General features: G+C 36.4%; 1 protein-coding gene across 10 annotated transcripts in view; it reads right to left on the bottom strand.

Annotated features, from left to right (window-relative positions):
* The window catches only part of MARCHF7 (membrane associated ring-CH-type finger 7), a 51,518-nt gene that overhangs the window by 28,385 nt on the left and 6,365 nt on the right, over positions 1–16,768 (bottom strand). For 9 of the 10 annotated variants that reach the window (XR_007408526.1, XR_007408525.1, XM_035696684.2 and 6 more), the window contains one exon: positions 5,287–5,451. Coding sequence is in view for 8 of the 10 variants with exons in the window: in XM_035696684.2 (XP_035552577.1) it covers positions 5,287–5,439 (153 nt within the window). In the remaining 2 variants the exon portion in view is untranslated. Of the gene's footprint in view, positions 1–2,255; positions 2,401–5,286; positions 5,452–16,768 lie in introns of those variants that run through there. The other variant, XM_025471116.3, reaches the window with a different exon arrangement.

Genomic DNA, 16,768 nt, shown 5'->3' with positions numbered 1-16,768 from the left:
GACATTTCACACCCATGATAGGATGGCTAGAATCAAAATGTATGAGACGTGTAGGCAAGGATGTGGCAAGATCAGAACACCTGTAATTGCTGGTAGGAATATGAACTGGTCCAGCTGGTTTGGAAAACAGTCTGGCAGCTCCTCAAAAAACTGAACACAGAGTTATACCAAATGACTGAAAAATCTTATGCTTAGGTATAAACCCAAGGAAACTGAAAACATAAGTTTGCATAAAAACTGCACGAGTATTTATAGCACCATTATTCATAAAAGCCAAAAGATAGAAACACAAATGTCTTATCAGCAGATGAATGGATAAACAAAAAGATATATCCACAGAACAGACTATTATTCAGGTATAAAAGGTATACCCAATTCAATGGAATATTGTTCATCTATAAAAAGGAATGAGGTACTGATATATGCTATTAACACAGATGAACCATGAAAGCATGCGAAGTGAAAAAAAGCTAATACAAAAGACCACAGTGTATGATTCTACTCACGTCAATGAAAAGTCCAACACAGAAAAACAAAGAGACAGAAAGTAGACTACTGGTTGCTTGGTGTTGAAATGGAGGCGCAGTACAGTGATAGCTTAAGAATCTGGGGATTTTTCTTGAGATGATAAAAAGGTTCTAAAATTCACTGCAGCAATGATTTGCGCAACTCTGTGAATATACTAAAAATAAACACCAAACGGTATGTTTTATTTTATTTTTTTAAAGAGTTTTTTTATTTGACAGAGAGTACATGCGTGTTGGCACACAGAAGTAGAGTAGCAGGGAGAGGGAGAAGCAGGATCCCCATTGAGCAGAGAGCCTAAAGTGGGGCTCAAACTCAAGACCTCAGGATCATGACCTGAGCCAAAGGCATGTTTAACCAACTGAGCCACCCAGGTGCCCAACTGTATACTTTAAATGGGTGAGTCATATGGTTATGTGACTGATATCTCAATAAAGCTATTTTTAAAGAACCTTAACAATGACTGCAAATACAACCAATACTATCTACTGGACAATGCTTAATCATTTGGAAATCCTTTAATACACAGTAATAGAAACAAGTCCAGAATGTAATATTCTTCTTTGGCTCATTCCATGGATCAATGCCATGACTATGAGGACTGCTAATTCCTGCCTCGAAAATTTTCCAGACCAAAATTATCTTAGCCATAAGCAACAACACGGAACTCTGACCTCTTCTAAATATTCGTGTGCTACAGCATCCACCACCACATTAATCTGAAGTCTTATTTTCTAGTTTCTACTAGGAATATACTAATAATAGGAATACTACACTGAAGACCATGTCCAGTAGATCATTCACTATCCCCTTTCAGACCCAAATGGCAAGCAATGCTTTCTTTGAGGAATTGATTTCTTTTCCTTATGAACAAAACACCTTACAGAGCTGATTCGATTTCCCTGTGACATTCCTGATGCCCAAAACAAGAGTCTATGTTTAGCTCTAAAACAATGCATGGGGGCAGCCCCGGTGGCGCAGCGGTTTGGTGCCGCCTGCAGCCTGGGGTGTGATCCTGGAGACCCGGGATCGAGCCCTGCATCAGGCTTCCTGCGTGGGGCCTGCTTCTCCCTCTGCCTGTGTCTCTGCCTCTCTCTCTCTCTCTCTCTGAATGAATAAATCTTTAAAAAAAATAAAATAAAATAAAAAAAATAAAACAATGCATGGCTTATAAACGCCTATCAGTGTTACAACTTTGACCTACTCTCAATATTTTAACTTTATTTGTCCTGATTCCATTTTATTTATTTATTTTTCTGATTCCATTTAAAAACTATTCTCATTTTCTTGTCTACTTGTATTTATTTGTATGCATGCATGTTATTTAGTTCCTTGGCAGCTAACTTTGTATTATTAGACAAACATGTATTGAAGTTCATTGGTTCTGGGACGCCTGGGTGGCTCAGTGGTTGAGCACCTGATGCCTTTGCCTCAGGTTGTGGTCCTGGGGTTGAGTCCTTCAACAGTCTCCCCGCAGGGAGAGCCTGTTTCTCCCTCTGCCTAGGTCTCTGTCCCTGTCTCCGTCTCTCTCATGAATAAATCTTAAAAAAAAAAAAATGACCACTGGTTCTTTTAATTCTTGAGATAACATAGTATGCAAATGGTAACTTACATAAATAAATGAAACTTACATAAATACATATTTACAGAATGCTCTCAAATTTTCACTTGTAACAACATGAATTAAAGGAATTAAATTTTCTTTTAAAAATATTTAAAATTCTACTTACTGTTAACAAAGAGATAAGATGATCATGGTACATTTGAACCATTCAAATTGCAACAAAAACTTCAAGATGAAGCAACAGAAATATCAGCAAGGTTAATAATAGAGGCATCCCAGTTTACAAATGGCTGAGAACCAAAAGATCCTCAGAAAATCAATTGTTTGGAACTTAGAATCTATATTTTCCCAAAGAAACAATGCTATCCCTAAGTCTTGGATTCTTAGACCTTAGACCTTAGGTACACTATATATTCATCATGTGACTAGGGGAAACTACTTCCAGATTTCAGATCCTTATCTATGACACAAGTATTACCTATTTAAAATTAAAAGCAAAAAATGTTCTATAAAATGTTAAGCACTATATAAATATAAGGTATTTCCCTATTATTTAATCCTTAACTTAACTGAAATTGATTTATCACAAGCCTAGTCTTGACCCTTCTTTCTCAAGCTTTAGCTTTACTAAGTGAGATAAGGGGAGTGTTATGTTGCAAACAATTGTGAGAAAACATCAGCAATGTTAAAAAAAGGATTCCCTTTGATATTTAAAGGTCTTATTCATTAAATATATATTTGGTGAGTAGTAGTAATATTATAGAGAAAGACAATTATCATATGGTTTCACACATATGTGGAATATAAGAAATAGTGAAAGGGACCATAAGGGAAGGGGGTGAACTGAGTGGGGAAAAATTAGAGAGGAAGACAAACCATGAGAGTCTCCTAACTCTGGGAAACCATGGGTTGGCTGCAGATGGGGATGTAGGTGGGGGGACAGGGTGACGAGCATTAAGGAGGACACTCGATGAGATTAACACTGGGTGCTATATGTTGGCAAATTGAGTTTGAATAAAATTTGAAAATATTATATAAAATACATAATATGTTATTTAAATATCCTGATGACATATACTATATCTTAAAGGACATAATCTACTTAAACCAATATAAAGCCAGGAAATAATGGTAACAATAGCAATTACAATCCTCATCATTATAAATGGAAACATTTGAACTCCAAGTCCCAGGCACAGTCATTTTAAGTGCTTTAGTGTGTTATTTGTTTCAATTAATTTTAATAATAACCACGTTGAGAAGTTACTATTACCACCACTTTACAGAAGAAACACAGATATAAAATAATTTGTGCAAGAACACAGAAGTTTCAGTTTCTAAACCAAAACTAAAGAGCAGGGTAGTAGTAGTTAAGATTGGAAATATTCCTATAATCCATTAAAAAAAATAAGATGCTATTTAAAGAAACTGAAAACATTAAGAAAAACTCCAACCCTGATTTATCTTAAGAATCAATAAAAGACACAAATCGTTTTTTATGCTTGCATTTGTTTAACTTCTACAATGAAAACAGACTTTCAGAGTAATCTATGACATTAATAAAATGATGGAATGAATATAGTCTTGAAAATACTTATATTTTCAAGTGAATGTCAGTAAATTTTTTATATATATAGCTAAGACTTTTAGGACCTAATATAATTAACTATAACAATGATAATAAAAACAAATGTAGCAGCTAACATGTATATAGTGTTTATCATGTTGCAGGCACTATTCTCATTCAGTGTAATAATTCATCTAACTTGACTGACTGATATGGAAAATAAGAAAGAAAAGTGTAAAGTAACACGCCCAGGTGCATACAGCTAGCAAGTAGTGGAAGAGGACTCCAATCTAGAAGTACAGTCTGGTTTCAGAGTCTGTTCCTCACTAGTAAGCTATACAAAAAAATTAGAAAAAGAACTGTAGACAAATTTTTTATGAATACAGAAAAAAAATCTGTGCTCTTAATAAGTCATACTCATTTAACTTAGAACTTCTCTACAGAATGCAAATATGTGATTCTGTACCTCAAGCAAGTGTTCTTTTTGTCTAGCAACAGAGTAAAAAATATACATAATCAATATTTAAAATGAGATTCAGTAAGTAGTTCATAGAAAGTGAGGAAATATGCAATATATGCATTTTAGAGAATATTTTTAGTTTAGTCTTCCTCTGAATATTTTATAAAACGATTATGGTGTAGAAATAGTTTAAAATGAGATTCTGTCATATATCACATGATATATAAATTTATAAATACTTAAATGGAAATTTTCACTAAAGGATTCTCTTTGATTCAAGTTACTTGAACATCAGACTTTTGCACACCACATATGATTTCATTAGCTGTTCATATTATATATATATATTCATATTATTCATACAATAAACTGAAATTTGAAAGATTAGCAATATGAATTGCATTAAACCTAGAAATCATGCCTTCTGAGATTTATAATATTTTATACTACAATCATATTTAAAACACTAAGAAGCCATTTCAAAACAAGTGCTGTCAATCCAAAGGAAAATTAACTACATAAGAGTAGCTTATGTAGATTATGAATCTGCAAACTCATTAACCATGAGTAAAGCCCCAAAATTCATCTAAAACATTCTTAGTAATATATCTTCACAAAAGACAGTTTGTCAATTTTATAATCACCCACCAGTAAAAGCAAAATATTTAGAAGCCACACTAAAGAAAAACACTTAACAATCATTATTCCGCCGCTGCTTTGTGTACATGCAGAGAAGTCAGATGAATACATATAATGTTCAAGAAAGGGTACAGTTTTTGATCCTCTGACCAAGTCATCCACATTGAGTCAAATTTATACTTAAACTAATACTTATATGTTTTTAAAATAAGTTTCCAGGTCTTTGAAGTACAGTATATAATGATTTTTCTTGTTTTTTTTTTTTTTTGCAGTATATAATGATTTTATATCAGACCACAATGCTGCCTTCATAATTTTGAAGTCCACAAAGACAGAAAATACTGAATTTTTGTTTCTTGGTGTGAAGAGTCATTTTCCTGCAGATATACTCATGTGTTTTATTAAAGGAAGCCTCAGATCCAGCTGAGGGTCTTATTAACTACAGTTACTACTTTCCTAAAATCTAAAAATCAAGTGGCCCCAGGGATTTTCAAAAAGACTGTGTACATATATTCCAAATTAAGATGTTACCTGATATTCAGAATCCAGTCTAAATGAAGAATCTCTTGAGTGATAGGTATCATTTAAACTATTTCCTCTGCTTCCAGACATCATTCTAGCACTTACAGAGCTAGAAGGTTGAACAGAAATTCTTCTTGGAATCCTTGAAGGTTTAGACTCCATTCTTGAGATTTCCTGTGAAATGCAAATTTTGATTAATTGCCTTTGGGAAAACACACAAACCTTCCATTCTTAAGAATCCTCCTTAATCATTAGTTCAAATCAAGAATTAACCATGCAAATTAACTATATCAGGCATGGTGAATTATGAGACTATCAACAGCCCTCTAAGTTTAAAGGCCATCAAAGGCTTCCCACTGCCCATAAAATGAAGCAAACTCGTAAAAGTGGGATGATGAACTGAAGTTGTTTCCAAAGCCTGGGCTCTTTTCCTCCATGAATTTTGTCTCTCTATGGAATCCAACACTAATCTGTTTTTGTCTGCTATTCTTAGTTATTAAATACTCATTATCATGAACATTAACTATACTATACTATTTGCACACCCTCCCATCACAATATGTTTTCACGGGCCTTTTGTATGTACCTAGAAACTCCGTTTGTTCCCCCTTCAATTACTAGTAATGGTAGGGAACTAACCATTTTTCTTTGTGTGTTTCTGCTCTGTACAAACTTTTAAGAGACGCTATCTTATGCTATAATTTGTTTTCCTATCTCCCTTTCTCCAAAGCGAGAATAATTTTTCATTACTAAACATTCTTCAACCTACACCAAGAGTCACAATAGTTTTATGTATTATGTAATCTTTTAAGTATACAGGTATCTCCCGCTTTTCAAGAGTCCAGAAAAGACCTACATTAGTACCTGCTTTCACCAACAAAAAGAAATCCAAAGAGAACTTTTGCTTTTATAAAAAGGTGGTGAAAAGTGAAAAAACAGAATTCAGCATTTGTTTCATAGCAAGCCATCATACCAGGCAATATGTACCCTGAGTAGCAAGTGACAACACCAATCTCCTTCCCCAGGACTACATTCATCATCTCAGCATCAAGCTGCCCAAACTCTAAACTGTGTCTATGAGTTTCTGTACTTTATCTCGATGTATATTGTGCATCCCTTAGCAGGATGTGGCATACAGTATCATAAAACTCTGAGAGAGGTTATTTTTTGGGTCTGGGAATGCTCCGAAGTTTTCCCATACAAACTAATGGTAATTGCTTCTTCACTAATTTCAGCTTACAAAGTTTCACAGAAGTGCTCTACTTTTGGACAGAGGTGGACATCCCTGTGTATATGAATGGAATCATACAACATATTCTCTTTTATGTCTAGTTTTATTTGCTCAATATTGTATTTGTGAGATTCATTTGTATTGTAGCATGTTGCTGTAGTAAGTTCACTCTAATTGGTTAAATGGAATTTCATTGTATCAATACGTGTAATTTATTTGCCCATTTTACTGTGGATGGATGTTGAACTGTTTCCAATTTTTTTTTTTTAAAGATTTTATTTATTTATTCATTCACGAGACACACACACAGAGAGAGAGAGAGAGGAGGCACGGACACAGGCAGAGGGAGAAGCAGGCTCCATTTCATGCAGGGAGCCTGACGTGGGACTCGATCCCAGGTCTCCAGGACCACACCCTGGGCTGAAGGCAGCACTAAACAGCTGAGCCACCTGGGCTGCCCGAACTGTTTCCAATTTTAGGCTATTACAAATAATGCTGCTATAAAGATATTACTTTTATGTATCAAAAAACTTAAATCACAATAATCTCTTCAACTTCTCCCTACCTACTTTAAAGGTCAAAAGTTCCCTTCTTGTTCTGGTAGTGGACTGGCATTAAAGCAACTACAAACAGATGGACTTCACTTATTTGATATTCCAGTTGGGTAAGGTACACTTGCTTTGTTAAAACGTTCAAATTTAGGGGCACTTGGGTGGCTCTGTTAGACATCCAACTCTTGATTTCTGGTCAGGTCATGATCTCAGGATTGTGAGATGGTGCCCTGCCTTAGGCTCTGGGTTGGTCAAGGAATCCCCCTCTCTGTCTCTACCACCCCCCACATTCCACCCTTGTCCTTAAATGGGGGGGGGGGGGAATAAAAAAATTCAAATGTTAACATTTAAGGTAAAAATACCTAATCTATTTTTGGCGCATAACCTTATTAACTTGCCAACTTGGATAAATCACAACTTTCTACCTTAAAAGTTACTACAAAAGAAATTTCTTTTGTTCATAATATTTACTTTAAATACATGGTATCAGGCAATAACAGTTAAGAGAATGAAGATAGGAAAAAACACCAACACATATGGTCTACATTGCAAGACTTACATAATAAACGTGAAAAAGATGTAACAGATGCATTATCAATTAAAATTCTTCCATTAAAAATATCCAACTTATGACAAACTAAAGTAAGTTATACTGAGATATGATTAAATCAAAGAAAGTTGATCAAAAGGTCAATTTTGAACTTCCAGTTAAAACATGACAGATGAGGCACCTGGGTGGCTCAGTGGTTGAGCACCTGCCTTTGGCTCAGGTCTTGATCAGGCTCCCCATAGGAAGCCTGCTTCTCCCTCTGCCTAGGTCTCTGCCTCTATCTCTCATGAATAAATAAAATTTTTAAAAAACTGACAGATTATCCTTAAAGCATCTATTTTGCCCCTCTTGCCAAAACCCTGATAATAAGACAGCAGTAAATGAATCTAAAGGGGGCCAAAGGAGGCAAGAGATTTCAATGTATATTTGGAAAATCCAAAGGAGGAGGAAAGGCACAATAATTAAGCAAAGAAAATAAAACCACACCCTAGGCCCTTAGGAAGAGGTCGAAACTAGAAGCAAAGCATTTGGCCTTAGGACACTAAAAAGAACCAAGACCTGAAGATAGAGGATACCTTAAAAAGAAAAGATGCATAGGGTTAAAAATGAGCAGTAAAAGGCCAAATTCTTCCCCTAGCTTCATTCTCCCAAAAGGAAGGTATTTATAGGATTTCATAGGTAAACCATACCACTCAAGTATACAATCATCTCTGCAGGGGTTAAGTGTAAAAAATAAAACAATATCTATAGGCTCACTGTTGAGACCTGAGATCTATTTCCTAGTCCTATTTCTACAATGTTGCCTTAAAATTAAGGGATTTTATTCTTGGATCACCAAATAAAACACCAGAAGATTTCTGGACATTTGGACTGCTCCCTATTACCAAGCTAGTTTGCCACATGAATATCCCACCCCACAGCAAAGTCTACTAGTCACCAAGACTTTCTAATCAGTTTTAGTGCTTCTTTCAGATAAACGTTAAGGATCATGGACTGTCCTCCAATATGAAAAGATCAGAAAAAAAACAACAAAAAAAGAACTTAAAGAACATTTGGGGAAAAGAACTAACTACTACCCTCAAAGAGATCAAAAGACATCCATTCATGAAATAGGATGCTTAAGAAAGAAACTGGAGTAGGGGACGCCTGGGTGGCTCAGTGGTTGAGCGTCTGCCTTTGGCTCAGGGCATGATCCCAGAGTCCCAGGATTGAGTCTCACATCGGGCTCCCTGCATGGAGCCTGCTTCCCTCTCTGCCTGTGTCTCTGGCTCTTTCTCTCGGTCTCTCATGAATAAATAAAATCTTAAAACAAAAAAAAGAAAAAGAAACGATTATAATAGAGAGCTTATGGACATTCAAAATGGGATACATTTTTAAGAAACTGTGATACAATGAAATAAATTCAACCTAAGCATAAGTAATAAATTGAGGAAACCTCCCAGGAGTAGAAAATACAGCTTTAAAGTAGGAGAATTAACCAGGGGAATTATCTGACTCCAGCCATGATTGATAAAGAAAGAAGAAAATTACCAAAGAAAAGAACTGAATGATACAAATCTCCACAATGAAAGGGATCCAGAATACCCAGCAGGATCAAAGAAAGAAAAAAAAAAAAAAAAAGACCAACACTAAGCACAATTTCTCATCTTGAAATTTTATAACAAAAATGAAGAGAAGATCCTGTATTGGCTTCTTAATTACAACTTTAAGAACTCTCAAGACAATGAAGCAATGCCTGTAGTACTGAGAAAAATGTTTAGCCTTGAATTCCAATCTAGCAACTTAATGTGAGGTGAACAGGACACATTTTCAGACATTCAAGATCTTTTATTTATTTATTTTTTCATTCAAGATCTTTTAAAAAGATCATAAATCAAGACAAAAATCATAGGAAGATAAATGAAGACAATGTCCTAGAAAAACAGGAGTGTAAAGAAAGAAACAGACATGGAACCCAGGAAACAGTTGAAAAAGGAAAAGTCTAGACATAGAACCCAGGAAATAGTTCCAAAAGTATGTAGAAAGCCTAGGGAACAACTACTAATCCAGATTGGACCAGGATTGCAGATAATGAAAGCAAAATTCTAAGGGGGAAGTCACATGAAAACTATTATGGCAAATGGCAGAGACCATAACACAACTGGGGAAAAAACTGCTAAGTACAAAGAACGAATGGCAATTACGTTTTCTTCATTAGGAAAAGTTATTGTACAAGAAATGGGGTGTTTGGGGTGAAACTTGGGTAAATATTTAGTTATAAGGGAAACATAAGGTATTGAATCAGTACTTTTGCTACAGGGACACCTGGGTGGCTCAGTGGCTGAGCATCTGCCTTTGACTCTGGGTGTGATCTCAGGGTGGTGGTGGTGGAAGGGACTGAATCTCACATCGGGCTTCCTGCGGGGAGCCTGCTTCCCCCTCTGCCTGTGTCTCTGCCTCCCTCTGTCTCTGTGTCTCTCATGAATAAATGGATAAAATCTCTAAAAAACATTTTATTTTTTTTTTTTTGCTACAAACATGCTGTGGGATGGAAGTGACTGGGGCAATGAAGACAAGGGTGAATAACGAAAATGGATATGATACTTAAAAATCATTGAAGTAGTATAAATATGTTCTTTAGAAATGTGAAGGTGAATCCCAGAACAGCTAAAAAGTTGAGGGTCAATGCCTTTGCAAAGGGATTGGGAATGAAGGGTGGGGCAAAGGATTACTCTTTTCCTTCTTAAATTAATATGATCATATCTCCTGGTTGCCCAGTATCTCCAGAAAAGTCCTAATTCGTGCTCATTACCCCAGGACAATTATTAATAGCCTTGGCTTGTTTCTTAAAAGTGGCCTAGTTTGGATAGTAAAGCATACAGTTGCCTAACATAAATCTTTTCCATCTTCTAGCCTTCTTTTTTTTTAAAAGATTTATTTATTTTAGAGAAAGAGAGAAGTGGGTGGGGTCAGGGGCAGAAAGAAAGAGAACCCCAAAGCAGACTCCCTGCTGAGTGGAGAGCTGGACACAGGGCTCAATCCCATGACCTGACCCAAAGTCAAGAGTCAGCCACAAAACCAATGAGCCATCCAGATGCCCCTACCTTCAGCTTTTTATAAAACATTTAAACTATATTCATATAAAATATTCAATTAAAAAGAAATGATTATGAATAGGACATTTATGGAAAGCATACACAATTAGTGAGAAGAGCAATGGTTACTGATATGTAAAAACTCAAATGATTTAAGAAGTTGCAGATTTATCATTTTATTAAGACAACTATAAAAATTATAAACAAGGGGGAGTCTGGATGGTTTAGTTGGTTAAGTGTCTGCCTTTGGCTCAGGTCATGATCCTGGGTCCTTGGATCCAGCCCCAGGTCAGGATCCCTGCTCAGCAGGGCGTCTGCTTCTTCTCCCTGTTTGTTCTAATAATAATAATAATAATAATAATAATAATAATAATAATAATAAATATATATATATAAAACTAAACAAGAGACTGTATTTGTGATGAGGATATTAAGAGACAAAATTTTTTTTGAGATATAGGCCTATAGATGGTTCTACAATGATTATGTTTTTTTTTTTTTTAATTTTATTTATTTATTCACGATAGACAGAGAGAGAGGCAGAGACACAGAGGGAGAAGCAGGCTCCATGCCGGGAGCCCGACATGGGACTCGATCCCGGGACTCCAGGATTGCGCCCTGGGCCAAAGGCAGGCGCCAAACTGCTGAGCCACCCAGGGATCCCCTGATTATGCTTCTTCATCATACCTTATAGTTTACTTTGTATTTATACTCAACTTTTATTTGCACTTAATTGCAGAATGAAACTAACCTAGTAGGAAATCTGCTCAAAACAAACCTCTTGGGAGAAGGCAAAGAGGCACAGTCCTCTGAGATACAGAATTTATACTCTATGAAACTATTTTTGGCAACTCCTCTATATAAATTGATTGAATTCTGACAATGTAGGTGTTAGCAGAAAACTTACATAATTTGGTTGCATAAGTTGTAGGTCAAAAGTACAAAAAACTGTAGAAAAAAATAAAATGCGCAGTCCTTGAAAAACTGCTTCCAGACCACTTGCATCGTACTATGGAGACATCAAGCTTATTAGATGCTTAGTGTGTGCAAGGTACATTAACTAATACTAAACAAGTGGATGAGGTGAGAGGACAACATGGAATGCAAACACTGAGATAGTGACTATGAAGACGTTGTGGTCCGGTAGAGTAAAAAAAAAAAAAAAAAAAAAAAAAAAAACCCACACAAATGACCATTAACTTAAATTGTTGTATGTGTTGTAAAAGAAAGGTATAAGCAAGAACTATCAGAAAAATGTATTTGAAGCTTAGTATTTTTAACCAAGACTTCATGAATACAGCACAAAAAGTTCATTAAGTGCAATCTTACCTCAATAGTCAGTAAAATAATCGTTTTTCTAACACTGTATGTCTTTAAATCTGTATTTCTTTAGGTTTGATTCCTGAGTTAGACAGCTGTTTGGTAATTAGATAAACATTACCTCCAGGGCTGGCTTCATAGGCATGTGACATATACAGGACCCTGCACTTGACTGAAAGCTGTACTACTGACATCTTGAAATTCTTGATAATTCCATCCCGAACTTGTGTTTTTATTTTATTGGGGGGGGGGGGGAGGGAAGAATCTTAAGCAGCCTCCATGCCCAGCATGTGGGCCTGATGTAGGGCTGAATCTCATGACCTAAGACCAAGACCTGAGCCAAAATCAAGAGTTTGATGCTTAACCAACTGAGCAACCCAGAGGCCCCTGAACTTAGGTTTTATAATACTTGAAGTCACAGAGGACTGTGGAGCATGAGCTTGAACAGAAGGGATACATGACTATCTGCTAGTTGTACATAGTATGCATGATTGCTATGAAATTTTCACAGCACGCTTAATTCATACTCTCTTTAAGCCTCATGCAAGTCCTAGGCATCAGGAGTCCACCTGAATAGTGTGCTCATATTCCTTATCAACATATCTGAATAAGCTGAGGCACTGACAGCTGCAAAGGGCTGATTCTCCATTCTCCAGATTTGGCCTGAATGCAGAAAGAAGAAAATGAGCGATAAAAATCGTTTGATCCATACTTGAGGTTTTTACTTTATTGAACTTTTCAACTTTGGAAATGAGGGTTGCTTGGGTGAAGATTCTCTGGATCAGATAATTAACTGCTAGTTTACCTAATTAGTTGTGACTTTACTCTGGTTAAGTGTACCCTCCCTCACTTTAAAGCATTTTAATAATGACTGGCATAAAGCAACAGGAATGGAAAATAGATATTCCTACCAACATCACAATTTATGGGGTCTGTTACTCTCATAAACCTGTGACTTGTTAGTTACTAGGAAAATTAACATTTTAAAGATAATTTCATTCTGCTGGGCTTCCTCAGAAACTCTGAAGAGCTCTTTAAAACAAGTTCATGTTTTCCAGTGATCTGCTGAACATTATAAAGAATCTTTAGGGGAAAAAAGGTGTTTTCTACCTATAAACAACACAATTCAAATTTCTTCTGTGGAAATAATCTTGTCTTAAACCTTCTCTCAGTTCAGATAAAAAGCCCAAAGGAATTCATCACTGACTTGTAAAAATCTCTAATTTTGTGCCCAATGTTGCCTGCAAATTATCAAGATCTCATCATGACATGTTAAATAAAACTGAAAAAACTATCTCACAACTTATACTAGAATATAAACACATTAAAATTGAATTTTACAATGTTTTCAGCAAGACTACTTGGATACCAGGGCTACTCTGGGTAAACCAACAAAATTAAGTTTCTATAATACCATGCTAGGCTGTCTAAAGTGAAATCATTAATGGACATATTTTTGTCTTTTGTATTTCATTCTACTTGTAATGGTTCCATTTCCAAACTTTTTTTTATAGGACCTTGCTAGAAAAGAAGTCTAAAATTCTTTGCCCCAGCACCCAGAATTCTAACCTGTTTCCACCTAATTTCCAATTGCCACCTTAAAAAAAACAAAACAAAACAACCTGGTTGCAGTTCAACTTTTAAAAGTTACTGAGTACTTTCAGTATACCAGGTAGGGTGCTAAATTTTAGAAATATTAATAATAAAATCTATTTCCTAAACTCGTATTTCAGAAGAGGGAGTGGAATAAAAATAAGTACATACACAACTTATGAAGGGAAATTAGGAATCCAAGAGATATGAAAATACAAAAGACCCTCCTGCCCTGGGAACATTTGTAATTTCCAGAAAATTTAAATTTTCACTTTACGAGTCCAGCAGAAGAAATCACAGCGCAGGACATGCATGGGGCATGGTTATGTGGATACTGATTTTACTAGTCTCCCAACTTTTCCCTGCTTCAATATTTTTAAGCAAAATAAGACAAATTGAACAAAATTGGGCTTCAATGTTCCCTCTCTGCTGAATGCATAGATAGAAAACAAGAGAACACCACTCCAACTAACATAGTAACAGCGAGCCAGGTAATCTATTAAATCACTTTTCTTGAGTACACCAGAGCTGAGACTACAAGGCAAACAGATGAAATGAACAACAGAATGATAAGCCCCTCAAAAGAAAAAATAAAAACAAAGGTGGCCACCAAAAAGGCTGGTAAGAAACAGCCAAAATTTATTAAATTTTTAAATATCTAAAGGTAAATATTTGCTAGTGTAATAAGACAGATTAGAAATTCTGGGGGCGCCTCAACACAAGGTGAGTCTTTTCCATAGGCCTCATACGAAAGACTGAGGACAGATAAGAGAGATGAAGTCTCATTCTCTGTAGTATGACCATGCAGGGCCTGTCTATGCTTAAGAAAAGAACTTGAAGGAGCTCATCCAGGCCCCAGATCCTGCAGGAGTACAAGGTGGGATTGGCTGTGACTAAGAAAGGAGGTATGAAACCCATTTCCAGCACAGACTCTATACAAGGCAAAGGTCTGTGGCCATTGCAGAAGGGCTATAAAACCTGCTGCCCAAGATCCTCCATCAATACAAGGCAAAAATCAGTTTTTTGTTTTGTTTTGTTTTTGCAGGGGGAGGGGGGGAGATGGCAAGGGTCTGCATGCACTCTGGACTCTAGGAGGCCGGGATAAGAACAGAACTTTTGGGACCACCCCACCTCTGAGGACTTAGTTTTAGACAGCCTGCCTAAGACTAGAGAAAGATATACAGAACTAAGAACACTCCCTTTTACCATAAGCTTTGCTTTAAATAAGAAAAAAAGGCAGCCTACTGCTGAGAGAGCTACAACAGCCTGAGAGAAAGAGAGAGAGAGAGAGAGAGATAGATAGATCTCTTTATGGTACAGATGTACAAGGCCTGTGGGAAGTTAAAGCTAGTAGAATACTACTAAAAGAAATCCTCCAGTACCCCAGGCTTCACATTACATAGTAGCAGTCTACCACTGAGGAACTCTGAAGTTAAAGTGATAATAAAGATCAAGCCTGGCTTGGTCGGTCCAGATGGCTCAGTGGTTTAGTGCCGCCTTCAGCCCAGGGCCTGATTCCGGAGACCCAGGATGGAGTCCCACGTTGGGCTCCCTCCAGAGCCTACTTCTCCGTCTGCCTCTCTCTCTTCCTCTGTGTCTCTCATTAATTAAAAAAAAAAAAATAAATAAAAATAAAATGCCTGGCTCAACTACAGACTAAACCAATTCCACTATCACACTAACAGTCTGACTGAAGTAGAGTACGTCTAGATCCAAGCTTAAATATTATTTCAGTCACTACTTTTTTTTTTTCTTACAATTTTGGCCATTTAACCAAAAATTACAAGACCTCTAAAAAACACAAGGAAAGGGCAGCCCTGGTGGCTCTGCGGTTTAGCGCTGTCTTTGGCCCAGGCTGTGATCCTGGAGACCCCGGATTGAGTCCTACGTCAGGCTCCCTGCATGGAGCCTGCTTCTCCCTCTGCCTGTGTCTCTGCCTCTATCTCTCTGTGTCTCTCGTGAATGAATAAAATCTTTAAAAAAAAAAAAAAATTAACCCATTGCTATGAGAGTCAGGAAACCAAATGAGCATGGCCCCAATGTGAACAAAGTGGAAAACTGAGGCATTTAACAGTAAAGCAAGCAAAACTGAAGAACTAGGGAAAATAGGCTAAAAGAAAATTGTCCAAAATGAAGCATGGAAAAACAGTTGACAGTAAGTATAGAATGGAGGGTTTAAGAGACACTGATAGAGAAGTAAAGAAGTCTACAAATGACCAGGGCAGAGAAAAAAATTGAGGAGATACTGGCTGAAATTCTTTCAACACTGACAAAGGATCAGAGTCAGGAAGCCCGACTGGAATAATTACCAGAGATTAACAATTAGGCCAACTTCTAGATTAAATACTCTCACCACTCCAAGAATTGCATTTAAAAACAATAAAGATCTGAAAATGCCATGAGAGCACTGACTGGGGAATAGCCAAAAGTTCCAAATAAGATTTCAAAGGAGGTAACATCTTAGTTGACCTTTGAAAAATAAAAAGAGACAAGAAGCCATAAAAATGCTAAAGCATGTTGAAGAACTACAAAATAGAAAATAATTTGAGTGTCAGAGTGAAGTTGAAGATCTGGAAGGGGAGAGAGGAACAAAGATCTCTGAAGGGAATAAATATATAAAAATAGATTAGCCCTATATGACAAAGGCAATCTTGTGTCCACTGCTCAGGAGTTTGTCCTTTAACCATAGTCAATGGTTTTGAAGCTTTTCACCACCAGTAATTTGTATATTCTCCTACCTTAGGACCCCAGAAATTATGTTCCTGACAGAGCTTTCAAAGATAAAACAATTAGTAGTTCAACAAAACTTTATCCAGTTTTGCCTAATAATAATAGATGCACATACATCTTCCTGCATTTCTCTTAATGCTGAAAGTTAGTAATTAATTTTACTACCTTTGTGGAATAATAGGCAACAATCTAATGCTACAGGTTCAGAAACTACTAAAGATCTTGAAATACCATCAGCTAAAAACAAAACTCTCCCAAGTTTGTCCTCAACTAAGGACAAGTTAAGGAAAAAACAAACCAGCTCCAAGGCAAATTAATGAGGGCCTAAAGAAATGGATAGAGAAGGCAGATTAAATACATCAAGTAGAAAAGAATTCTTTGGAGGGTGGGGGGAAATAATTCAGAATACCTATTAAAAACCTTTTTTTTCTTCTTGCAGGGA

Source organism: Canis lupus, chromosome 36 (genome assembly GCF_003254725.2).
Source record: "Canis lupus dingo isolate Sandy chromosome 36, ASM325472v2, whole genome shotgun sequence".
NCBI classification, from domain to species: domain Eukaryota; kingdom Metazoa; phylum Chordata; class Mammalia; order Carnivora; family Canidae; genus Canis; species Canis lupus.
Note: the sequence above shows the minus strand (reverse complement) of the source record. Positions and strands in the feature narration are given on the sequence as shown.